Here is a 12,866-nt window from a genome sequence, read left to right on the forward strand (position 1 = left end):
GTGTTATTTAACATGCAATTAAAAACGACTTCGGGTTTTCAAAAATGGTTGTACAAGCGACTTTATGAACGAAGTACATGAAGGAGGGGTTGCATGGTTTCTAATAAATTTATATTTGTAATAGCAGAATGTTGATTAAAGAATTGTAAGTATATATCACGAAACTTATGAGCATTTACACAATTGTTATTCTTATAGAAAATATGTAATTGGAAAATAAATAATTATTTCTTAAGTAGGTGTAATTTAATGTTCGCTATTTTACTGTTCAGTGCTTAGAAGTTAGATTTAAGCTAAAATATATCTTGTTCGCAGACGACATGGTGTCATTGTTAATAGTATGTAATTTTAATTTATAGCCTCAACTTTAGGCTAAAGCAATAATATTGCAAAGTTAGTATTAGTAGTAATAGTATTATTGGTATTACACTTAAATTTTACTGCTACTGCGAGTTAATGTGTTAATTACTGTTAAGTGTTACAAAGTTAAGATCTTTGCCAATTTCTCAGTCTCGGTACATACGATTGTGATGACTTGAAACTTATAAATATTGTTTATGTTTCACAACTATGATATAAATTACTCAACTCTTTTATCAGCAATAATAGTATAAAATACAATATTTAATACAACCAGTTTTGTTTTTTTTGTTATTAAAAAGTGTCACAAGATGGTGGAAAGTAAAACATTGATAATGTATCTCAAAATGGCTGTATGGATATTAACACTTTTATTGATAATCAGAGAACAACATTTTAACCTTCATAGATCATCTTTAGGTTAATCTGTATTTTTAGCTCTCTTTGGACCTGTAGAGTGATACTGTCTTGCCTTGTTTGTTTTGTTGTTTTTTTCTCGCATAATGTAGTTGCTCAAAATTTGGTACATGTTTATGTAATATGAAGTCTGAAAATAATGATGTAATTCAATTTTGTATTTGCTGTTCTTAAAATATCGAAAAATGCATTCTTTTGTATTACAGTTAATACTTTTGTGTTCCTAAAATTGTGTAAATGTATCCAGTAGTTATTTGTTTTTATAAAACTCATTTTTAGGTCTTATTTGTCTAATATTTATTTTTGAATCTTGTTTGTATAAGTTGTTATATATAAAGTAACTGTTAAAATAATGCAAGAAAGAAATCGGACTTTTAAAAATGTTATTGATCAGAATGTTTCATATATCCAGTTAGATTCAATTTGTTTAATTTTTATCAGTTATTTGTATTTGTTTTTACCTTTTGAAGCAGTTACATAACCATGAAAAAAATACAATGTTGGTGAACAATAAAAGCTTTAATCCTCTGTCGTATCTTGAGTGTACACTGACATAGGTAAATATTTTTAGTTTTGTTCACACTGAGTTGTTTTTGTCTTTTATAACTAAGGACTTTTTGTGCACAAAAGGCTTTTCTGTCATACAAAATAGTTTGTCATTACAGAACACCTAGCTTGCCATATCTAGTCATCCAAATATCCTAGGGTATTTTCATATAAGAATATAATTGTAATTTTGAAAAATACAACATTATCACAAAAGAAAACTTTTCCAAAAGTTTCTTGAGCTTTATGAACTTTTTATTAAAATTCATTGTTTTCTAAGTCAGGCTTAAAAATATTTGTTTGCTGTTACCTGATTGACCTCATGAAATTGGGGCCACATGAAAGACTTTTTTAACATTATGATCAGATAAATTTTTATTTTCTCCAATTTCTGCAGGTATAATGATGCATCTAACATAATTTGCCAACTTTAAAATTGTTATTGCTGTGTTAGAGTTATAATATTTTTTCTCAGAAATCCATGTAGTCTGCAATGACATGGCAGGGCATCACCTGATTACCAGTCAACAGCTCAGTGCTTACTGGCCGATGTATGACGGTTTGACAACATGGCTTATCTTGTTCTAGTGACCCTTTACACTAAACTAATAAATTCATGATCTAGCAAAGGAGAATTTACTATTGTTGAGTGTACATCAACAATATGAAAAAAAAAAGTCTGTTCAGTGGATTTGTCTCTGAAAATTGTTCTTGTGAGTTGAGGATTAGGCTGAAATTAAATTCTGATAGGAAACTTAACCTGGTGAAGGAAGAATTTGTAGAGGTACTTGGTGAAAGAGATAAAATGGAAGAACAAACCTTAAAACTGTTGGCAGTAGTCAATTCAATCAATCAGTCAAGGTCAAAACTGACTAACAAGTTGATGTTTCAATATAATTTGAAATTTCTGTAAATTCTTTCACAGAATAAATGTTAATAGTAATTGTATTCGTGTTGTGTTTTAGGTGATAATGAAACTAGTGGTAATTCCAAAAATTTTTCTGCCAATTAATTAAAAAGGTTTTAAATTTTAAACCAATTTAAACTAAAATAGTTCAAAGCCTGGCCATTATATAATACAAGAACTGATTTTGCTAGTCACTTCTTAGAAACCACACAGTATGCTGTAAATAGATTTTACATACATTAAATTGATGGAGATACATATTTAGGGAATGGTATAACCTTGTGTGGAGGCCAAATGATCCAACTCGTTGTGACACCAAAAAAGCATCTCAACAAAACTCTTGAAATAAACATTGAAAGAAGTGAATAGTCATATAAAAAATATCTGTTAATTCTGTTTCAGAAATGTCAAGGTTTGGGTTAATATAAATCTGTTCTTTAGGGTGGGCATGAAAAATGCTTATAAAAAATTTGTAAAGTGTATCTCCAGATGCCTTGTATGGATATTAACACTTTTACTAATAAAGTAGAGAACAACATTTTGACCTTCTTTGGTCATCTTCAGGTTAACAAAAAGAGAGTTTGTAACTGACTATTGCTGGGCTCATGTCTCAGGGATGAGTGTGTAAACAGGTAAGGGATCATAGGTGGCATTGCATGCAGATGTTAGGTTATTAATTAATATGGGTATAAAGTTGTCCCCTTATATTGATATAATTTTTGTTTTAGTTGTTGTATAAGTAGGACTTCTTTGATTTTGTATGTGTTTGTATTTGTTTCCCTACTTTAATATATGGGTATTTTCTATAGTTATTTTGTTACAGTATTCAAAAACATGTGAAAGTGTTTTTTTGTGTTCTTTGAATCTGGTTTCCACTTCATAGCTTATTTCTCCAACATAGAAGTCATGGCAATTATCACATTGTATTTTATAAATAATGTTGGTGTGGTGTTTGCCACAGTAGATTTTACATAGTATGGACTTTAGTTTTCTACCTGTTTTTTTGAATAAATTTGGTGTCTAATGGAGTGTTGTGTTTTGTTATGAGATTTTTTCCAAATGTTGGTTTTTTTTTGCTGATATTTGAGCATATGGTATGCAGCATTATGTTCTAGGTGTGTGTATATTTTTTTCAAGGGCATTGTTTATAAATAACACTTGAAACTGTGCAGAGATAAAGGTTAAAATATTTCTTGACATTTTTTCTTTCTGAATTTCAATAACTAAATTTAACAAAGTCACAAATTAATAGTTGTTGAATTAATTTAGAATTACTGTTTTTACTTAAATTGTGTTATTTGTTAAACTAGCTTACCTTTGACCCTGGGAACCTGCACACTTTGAAATAGGGTAAAAGGGGTGTTATATGTTACCTTGGAAATTAAAAGCCAATACATATTATTCTTTCTTTGGAAAAAAAATTTTGGACTGAATACTTGCAAAATAATTTTGTAAAACATGACATCAGGAAAGGAAGTCAACATGGATTTTGTGATGACAGCCATGTGCACATAACGTAGAACATACACTTTAACCTTGACTAGCTCAACACAATAAAGAAACATTTTGGGACTCCTAGGATCTGTTACTTCAAACATCATAAATTACATGCTATTCATATAGACTGAATAAGTGATATAATGTTTTGATTGGTAAAACCATTTTTTTATAATTTTCCTTATACATTAATGCAGAACACTTGTATGTACTGTTAATAACAGGTGACTTTATAAAGTATGTGGTACAACCTGTACAGTGTTATGGGGACAGCTGATATGCATCCATTGTTCTTTTATTCATTATTGCAGTTGAACATACTTAATGTCATATGTTTACAGTACTTTAGTGATTTGCGTAAAGAATGATTTAACAGTAAAAAATATATACATTCTGTATAATTAAGTTTAGTGTTATTGTCATGTGACTGACTGTTGAGATAATTTAAGGTGGCTTTATGTTTGTGATAATTGAGTCAAAGTTAATTCATCAGACAAGTGGTGATTAAAGCTTCTGAGTAAGTTCTGAATGCACAACTTACGAAGATTAGATCCATGGAGAAAGCTGGAAATGAGGAAGCTTTGTTATCAATAATCTGATGAACAAGCAAGGGTATAAAATGAACATATTGAGGTCGTTTCTAGATACCAGTCAGTGAACTTATATTTAATATTCAATAAATTTATGCCACCACAAAATATTTTCAATACTTTTGTCAATCATGTGATGAGGGATAATCATTTTCTGGTGTAAGTACTGAGAAAAAGAGATTTCAATAATTTTTAATGATGTACAATGTAAATGATGAAGTTTGAAATTATTATTTAAAACTATAATGAGTTATCAGTAATGTTAGTTATAAAACGCTTGAACACTAATTTCAATTACTAATTGTGTTTCTCTTTCCTCAGCCGTGTAATTTTGCCTTTGACTGTGGAAGAGGTATGTGGATGATATAGTAATGTTTGGTTCTTAGTTTCATTTGTAAATGAAAAATAATTTTTACATATATGTATGTGTATATATATATCAGCATTTCTCTAATATAATAGTTTGTCACTTATTTTGTGTTTGTATTTCGTACAGAACAATTTCGTAACCTTGTATGTAGATTTCAACAGAAATATTTGAAAGAAGCTAATAGTTGTGGACCATGATCTTTTGTTATATGTGACAAGACTTACGTAGTTGTATGTTAGAAACTGAAAATGTGATCTAAAATGCTTAATAAAAAACTTTGATTTGTCAGGAATGTCTAAAAATATACCTTTTGTTTCCCTCCAACTATCATATTGTTAGGACTACATTGTCATTTATTAAATCTGAATGATGTTCTGGTCTCAGTACTAAGGTTTTTATCACATTCAACCAGAATATGCACGGTCAGTCTTTATGACTTTCAACCAGAACATGCGCGGTCAAAAGTGTTATTCAGGTTAGTGCAATCCATGGAATTTTAAATTACAGTACAATCAGCTGTTCTGAAAATGTCACTGAAACAGATATTGAAGAACTATAATAAACATACATCAGAGTAAGAGGCTGGTACATAATCACCAAGACTGGTGACCTTGTATTCTTGGTTGATCCTTTACCATGGTTATTTGTTGAGATTCTACAAAACTTAACATTCCAAGGTATCACACACCTCTTGCACAGAAAGCTGATTTCATTGTGCATCTGCTTTAGAGAGATGTGTGCCACCAACCTTTCAGTAATACTCACCTATAGGTAGAACCTACCTATAAAAACCAGTTCAGATTTTACACAATGCTGTTTAGTTGGGGTGTACAAGATCATTCTCTTTGATCAATTGTGATTTCGTATATTGTTCACATAAGGTCTACTATCTCTAATTCTAAACACAAAGAGATCTCGTCTTTGGTCCTCGGTTGAACACAGTATTCCACATCCTCTCCAATATGCTAGGGGCAAATGGAATGCTCCTTGTCCACTTAGTTGGATAGTGAGAATGAATGTTCCATACTAGATGAGTTATGTTCCTGTGGATATGTAAGGCATACATGATTCTATCATTCTGACTATAAGGCTTTTGAACTATTCCAGGTGGAAGAGAAAGTTTGTCCAACACTGTATTGCTTCTTTTTTCATATTTATTCAGGTGGAATATATCACTTTATGGCTGCAGGTGAGGATCCAATTAAAAGTGTGTGTGTGTCTATATATATATGAAACATTGTGGTCCGATAGCCCTAGCCAGTAACTTAGATGATAGGAACCAAGACCTCCTGATTTCAACTTCAAGTTATGGAACCTCAGCGATCTGGATAGGGCTGGCTTATAATGATTACTTGTGTACTGTTCCACTCTTGATACAGGAACTTAGTTCCAGGTGAAGAGCATACCTGTTCTGAATGTCATGTGGTTCTCCCCCATTTGTGTGTCACACTTATCTCTGTTCACCCCTGTGCTGAGCAAATGGTTTCTGTATGGATCATACCTATACTGACCCCTCCATCTTGTCAGTTTGGGATTCTAGCTATGGTGTGTAATGAATTTACTATTATGTATTTATTTTAAAAATCAGAGTTTGTTTCAATTTAAAATTGTTGTTAAATGTGTATTGTGAACATCCCATCTATTCTCTAAATTTGTAGAAGATTCTTGAGTGTAAGAATACTATGTGTGCATGTAAAATACTAGAACGTGCCAGTATTGCTGTCAACTGAACTTTTAAGAACCTTGCCTTAAAGTTTATAAAAGGTAACCAATGCAGAGAGACAGTTTTATATTGTTGGTTTGCTACATTTAGTATACTGTAAACCTCAGAAGCTATGACTTTGATGAACACTTATTAATTGGAAAACTACAGACATTTGGCCAGGAATGTTTATAGATTTCAAATGTTACAAACCATTTAACTTAGTGAATTAACTTTTAACTTTATATGTTAGTATTTCTAACATAGTTTACGCATTAAGTGAACTGTACCAATGTCAGTTAAGAATTAATTCACTCAGTGTGAACTATCAATAAAATATTCAGTTCCAGACCACATAAAAGACTTAATATTGTTTGTTAGTTTGTACAACTTTTGTATGTAAATGGTGTTTGTAATCACTGTTTGTAACAACCATTATTATAAGTTATTATTGTTTGTATATGAAAATGTGTATTAAGAAAGAATATTGTGTGTATCAATTTTGTTGGCAAATATAAATTTGGCACATATTAACATTCAATTAACTTCTAAATTCATGTTAAAATATCTGGTGGTTTTAATTGTAATGTATAATATAAATAAATCAGATAATTATAATATGTAACATGTGCCTTTAGATGATAAGTGTGTTTTGAAAGTAAACATTTTCCTGAACTGAAAATGTATTTCCAGTAATACTTATCTCTGCTAACACTTTCCCACCCTGCCTACACACTAAGAGCTGGTGTAAACCTTGAAAAAGTGACTACATTATCTAAGTGTGGTGTTTATGCACAGTACCAGGATAGAGGGTATAGAAATTTGAGTGAGAAATTGCCAAAGGAATTTAAGTTCCGTATAAGTAAACTGGAGCACGTGAGACCAGTGCTTAAATAGGTAAAGAATAGCTATGTTGTTTCATTTTTGGAAAATGTTAACTTTTCTTGTGTTCTTCAGCCTTGAATTATCAGTTATGCACCATTCTTTCTTTCCTGTATTATAATCTTCTGTTTGTTCTCTACTTCCTAATCCTTACTCTAATTCATATTGTTTACTGTTCCTGGACCATTTCCATGAATTTTCCTTACCATCTGTATAATTCTTATTTCCTTAATTATCATTACTCTGCTTTCGCTTTTGAAATTCTCAAGTTTGGATTTATTTGTGCCTTTTGAGAGGGGTATAGGGCAAATTTTGGGTATATATTTCATCATTCAGTACCCAATACTCATGTTTTTCTCTGATTCTTTTTACTGCCCTTTACTGCTCTCCTCTGTACCTCCAGTATAAGGCACTCTCCTGTGCCCCAGGACATTTTGCAGGTGTTTCTCTACTGTGGCTATTCCTATTTTTCCTTTGCTGCTTACTTGCCTTGCTGGAGATTCTTGGATAGGGGTACTGCTCTGCCAGAAGTTCATCATTTTTCCAATTTTTAAGCCATTCTTCTAACCCCTTTCTTTGCCCTGATGTATAGAGATATTCTTGATTTGATTGAATCATGGACTGAGGCTTCACATCATCTGTCTACTCTTTTTTTCATTTGCTTCCACACTGTTCCCAACCCAATCCTCCACCATTGTACCTCTTCGTCGTCCTTAGTTCTGTCATTTTGATTCCCAGTTCTATCTGGCATCAGTTCCATTGAGCTTGCTGGTTATGTTTCTGTCATGTTGGACCCCACAGGTGTCTTGACTATCAGAGTTTGAAGTTACACTTTCTATCCACATACAGGGTTTCTACTTTTTTACTCATCAATTCTCTATCCAGTTCTCTTTTCCCATTTTTTTATCTTAATTTTGTTTCATTTTCTCCTTTTGCTTCTATTTACGAGGTCTGTTAAAAAAATACGTGGACTTTGAATTGCGCAGCTCCATTTGGTTCCAGGGGAATCCGCTTGGTGTCGCTAGGTTCGCACAGATCAGCTGATTACGACGCCATTTCCCGATTTCAGATATCTTCATTTGTGTATTAGCTATGCGGTTTTAAGTGAAGTACGAATTTTTCGTTTGGCGGATTTCAGAATGAATGACCTGAAGGAGCAACGACTTGCTGTGAAATTTTGTGTTAAACATGGAAAATCTGCGACTGAAACTTTTGCTATGCTTAACACGGCTTACGGTGATGTTGCTATGAAGCGTACGGCATGTTTCAAGTGGCATGAACGTTTTAAGGATGGTCGACAGTCCATTGAAGATGATAACTGTTCTAGACGTCCTTCCACGTCAACTGACGACCCACATGTCGACAAAATCAACACCCTGGTGTGGGCAAATTGACGTCTGACTGTCAGGGAGCTTGCTGAAGAGTGCTGGATCTTGTTACAAGATTTTGACCAAAAAATTGAAGATGCACTGCGTTGCTGCGAAATTTGTGCCTCAGAACTTGTGCGTTTTTGGCCAAACACTCGATCACTGTTCTTCTCCACCCACCATACTCACCTGACCTTGCTCCTTGAGATTTTTTCTTGTTCCCCAAACTCAAAAGACCCTTGAAAGGAAGAAGATTTGAGACGATTCCCGAGATTAAGGCAAATGCGACAAAGGAGCTGGAGGACATTACAAAAGAAGCGTACCAGGACTGTTTCAACAAGTGGAAATACCGTTGGGACAAGTGTGTGCGTTGGGGAGGAGAGTAATTTGAAGGGGTCCCAGACCTGTAACTTCTAAATAAAGTACATTTTGTTTTATGACGTCAGTCCGCGTATTTTTTGAACAGCCCTCGTATATCCCATGTCTCAGAGACTGTCACAACTTCCACAAAATCCTCACTCCGTGTCAATAGTATATTCACTAAGGGGTTGTTTTCAAATCAGTCGCAGCTAGAATTGAACTTTTCCCATCTGTCTGTAAACAATGGACCTTGTCACTAGGATTTATGTCTTTCTTACTCATTCTGCATATTAAATTTCATGTTTGGTGAGCTTGGCTTCAAATGGACTGCTTGTCCCTTTAGGTCACATTCACATGTAACTCCTCAGTTGACTTTTGCATAATCAGAGGGATAACTTGTGGATTGCTCGACTTCAACGGTTCTTCAGTCCCTTCCCCATTTTAGTATTTGGATGGATGACTGGAATAATGTGTTACCATCATCTGTGTGCCAGTACCTACATCTCTTCACATGACTTTCTTCTCCAGTTAGTGATCATTCCTGACTGTCTACCATTAGTACAGTAAAAGATGACATAATACTATTACTATCTCTCATAGTGAATCATTTCATTAAGTTACATTCCAACATCAACTTGGTTTTTTCTAAATTAACTGCCAGTTAGGTAATCTGATGCAGAATTCCTTCCTTTCAAACTTTGGATGTTTGTTCTTGGGCCAATAGTCAAAGGGTTGGTTTCCTCATATGCCATTTACCAAGTACCATGAACCTGGTTGTGGACTGCTTTCTTAGTCAGACTGTGTTCTGTTTATAGCATGTATCTTTTTTCTCCCAAGTTTCCAGTTATTGGGTGATCTTGTCTTCCTTCTATTTACCTTGTTGTTACTGCAAGGTATTCTTACCCTCTTCTCTCCATCTTTTTTCAATACTTCCTTATCCACAGATACTCTTGCACTATTCCTTTGTCCAACTAGGTCCTCAGTGGTCATCCTGAACACTTTTATCTACACTCATTCAAGTCATCATTGACAACCAGCAGCTTCTGTTACTTTCTTTTCAGACATAATCTCTTTCTGCTTGCTTGTGGTCTTCGTTGTTCACCATTTTGTGCTAACAACTCATCCTGTGCTCTTTCATTGCTCTTATTATTTTTTGTGAGTGGTCCTTCCTCCCTACGTCATCAGCCACTCACTGAGGAGACCTCTACTTTTCTCTTCTCTTCTATTTTTCTGTTGCACTCTTCTTTGCTCATTAGTGCTTGAGCAGACTTTTCTACTCTGTTTGTGCCATGTTTTTGCAACTTGGATTGTATCTTTCAGTTTTGGAGTTTTCATTTTCCACTTTCCTTTTCTTCCAGAGACAAATCACATTATTGATATAGTCTAACACATTCTTTGTTTGATTCCTTCTCTTTTGAAGTTGTTTCTTACAGGTGGCCAGTGTTTTGTCCCATCAGGTTTGTAACCTCTCTCATTCTCGCACTGCTCGTTTTCATATGCCACTGTACAAGATAATTCAAACTCACATGTAGACTATCTCATAATTTTGTTTCCCATTGGCTATCTAGACTCCTGCACCTGGTGTTGGTCTAAGAGCCTGATGGTAGAGTTTAGAACAACATATAATTCTTGCACCTACCTACCACAGCTGGTGTCTGTACAATAAGTCTGACAGCAGAGTTGAGGTTAGCACTCAGTATGGTCTGAATATTCCCCAACTACATTGCACATATTGGCTCTCCAGTATTTAATGTGTCAGTACTTGCATGGCCATGTTCTTTTTTTCACTCATTGCCTCTTCCTCCATTCTAATCTGGAAAAGAGTATACTGTGGAAGATATGAGATGCAGTCTCCAACAAATGTTCCCCTAGGGGGAGTCCCTATCATTTAGTGTCACAGTTAATGTGTTTCATTTGGATGCTTTCTGAAGGGAATTCATTCACTTAACTTTTCTACTGGATCCTCCACCATATCAAGGTGGGATTCTAGTTTGTTTTTTTGTGAAGATGTGTGTTTTGACTCAGAAGTTAACATTTTACTTTCTTGAAAATATGTTTCTAATAGATACTTGGTTCTTTACACACTTCTTGACCTTCCTTCCCACTTCTGATTTACCTTACTATTTCTTACTTCATTATAGAATGAAAATAATAAGTGTAAAAGCACAGAAGGAGCTAATGTGTGGTGAGGTTGTCACCTTCCTGTTGCTGGAGGACTTTTACTGCACAATCATCATTATGCAGTAGCACTACTCATGAGCAATCTCTGGAGTTAAGTTGGAAGTTACCAAGAGGATAGTGGCATGCACATCTTTGAGGCAGATACTCGGGAAAAATAGCTTTGTGTGAAAAAGTGTCTATGGGAAATATATGCTCAGGGAGGGAAAATGTTAACTTTGAAATAATGAGAACATGTGCTCCAACTCAAACTGAAATAAAAACAAATATGGGTGCAGGACTTTTGGAAAAAAAAGTGTGTTAAAATTGAAATATGTGTAGTGTCCCTGCATAGAAAGCTGCAATCGTATTCTCTCTCTCTCTCTAATTATACCTTGTTATAATGTGTGTTTAGTTTCAAATCTTTACTCTTTTTTTTTCTTGCATTGTTTGACTTAGTGTAACTTCATGGTTCACTTCAAATGAAAGTTTTATTAAACTGGTGTAAGTTATGTATGTAAGTAAACTTGTTTTAAAATTATTTAAAGTGATATGGTTTTTCTAAATTATGAGTTATAACTAACCTTTGATAACAGTATCAAGTTGGCCAACTGTACTCTGTGGCACAGGCCAGTAAAAATGAAACAGGGGGAGGAGAAGGGATAGAAGTCTTGAGAAATGAACCCTTTGAAAACTACCCCCTTTTAGGGGGGAAGTACAGTTCTGGTCAGTACACTTACAAGATCTACCACCTAGCTAGGTAAGTATTGTTTTAAATTATTTTTGAAGGGGAAGTAACAAATAAGCCTTTTAAAGTTTTAAATGTGGAGACAAGGGGAGAATAAATAGTTGTATTACTGGTGAGAATGTTTCACATTTTTAGTTTGCTTATACTTGTGGTTTCTGATGTAAAGCAACTTCCTCCATTACTGTTAAAACTCATTTTCCTGTAGCAAAGGATGTTCAGAGTCTGGAAAAGTTGGAGAAGTGTAAAAGTGGGTGAAAAAGGTAGACAAATCTTACTGTATTGGCCTAAGGTGAACTTTAATACAAGGCAATCCTCATTTTTTCAGGAACCATGGGGGAAAACAATTGTCATAATTTTTTTATAGGTGCACAAAATCAGTACTATAACTGAACAGCCCTTGTGCAGATCAATAGCAAGGATTAGCATAAAACTTGAGCAAACATCTGCATCCATGCGTAAATGGACATTCAGGAATACAACAGATTAAAATAAGAGGAAAGGGAATTTTCTCAGCCTATTTATGGATAAAAATATCTCTTTATAATTGGGCCAATGCCTTTTTTTATTTATTAGAACATGCAAGTGTGAACCATGCCATCTAACTGTGCTAATTATTGTCAAATTTTACCAACCCTTATTAGTCACTTTATTCTTTATATGATGACAATTATCTTATTCATCATATTTTAGGAAAGAATAGATAGAATTTTAAAAAAGGAATAAAAATACAGCATTTGACTGTCTTGATATCAAATTATGTCTTTGTAGCACTAGCTGGGAGTGAGCATATTCTGAAGTTATGACTTTTTATAACCAGATGAGAAGTTAAAGTGGTTGTAATAAGATGATGATAAGAAACAGTTGAAATACCAGTGTATTGTCTGTGTCTGAAAAATGTTAAATTTTGTCTGGAAAGTCGTGGATTAGTGTTTTGGTAAGAGTATGACCACTGCATAATGTTTC

At 33.8% G+C, this 12,866-nt stretch overlaps 1 protein-coding gene across 2 annotated transcripts in view; it reads left to right on the forward strand.

The window, feature by feature from the left end:
- The window catches only part of LOC143256131 (phosphatidylinositol transfer protein alpha isoform-like), a 37,269-nt gene continuing 24,403 nt past the window's right edge, over positions 1-12,866 (forward strand). For both annotated transcript variants that reach the window (XM_076512912.1, XM_076512914.1), the window contains exons 1-3: positions 1-145; positions 4,639-4,669; positions 11,752-11,915. In XM_076512912.1, the coding sequence (XP_076369027.1) occupies positions 129-145; positions 4,639-4,669; positions 11,752-11,915 (212 nt within the window). In that variant the 5' untranslated portion in view covers positions 1-128. The remainder of the gene's footprint in view (positions 146-4,638; positions 4,670-11,751; positions 11,916-12,866) is intronic.

The sequence above is a fragment of the Tachypleus tridentatus genome, chromosome 7, assembly GCF_004210375.1.
Source record: "Tachypleus tridentatus isolate NWPU-2018 chromosome 7, ASM421037v1, whole genome shotgun sequence".
Classification (NCBI taxonomy): Eukaryota; Metazoa; Arthropoda; class Merostomata; order Xiphosura; family Limulidae; genus Tachypleus; species Tachypleus tridentatus.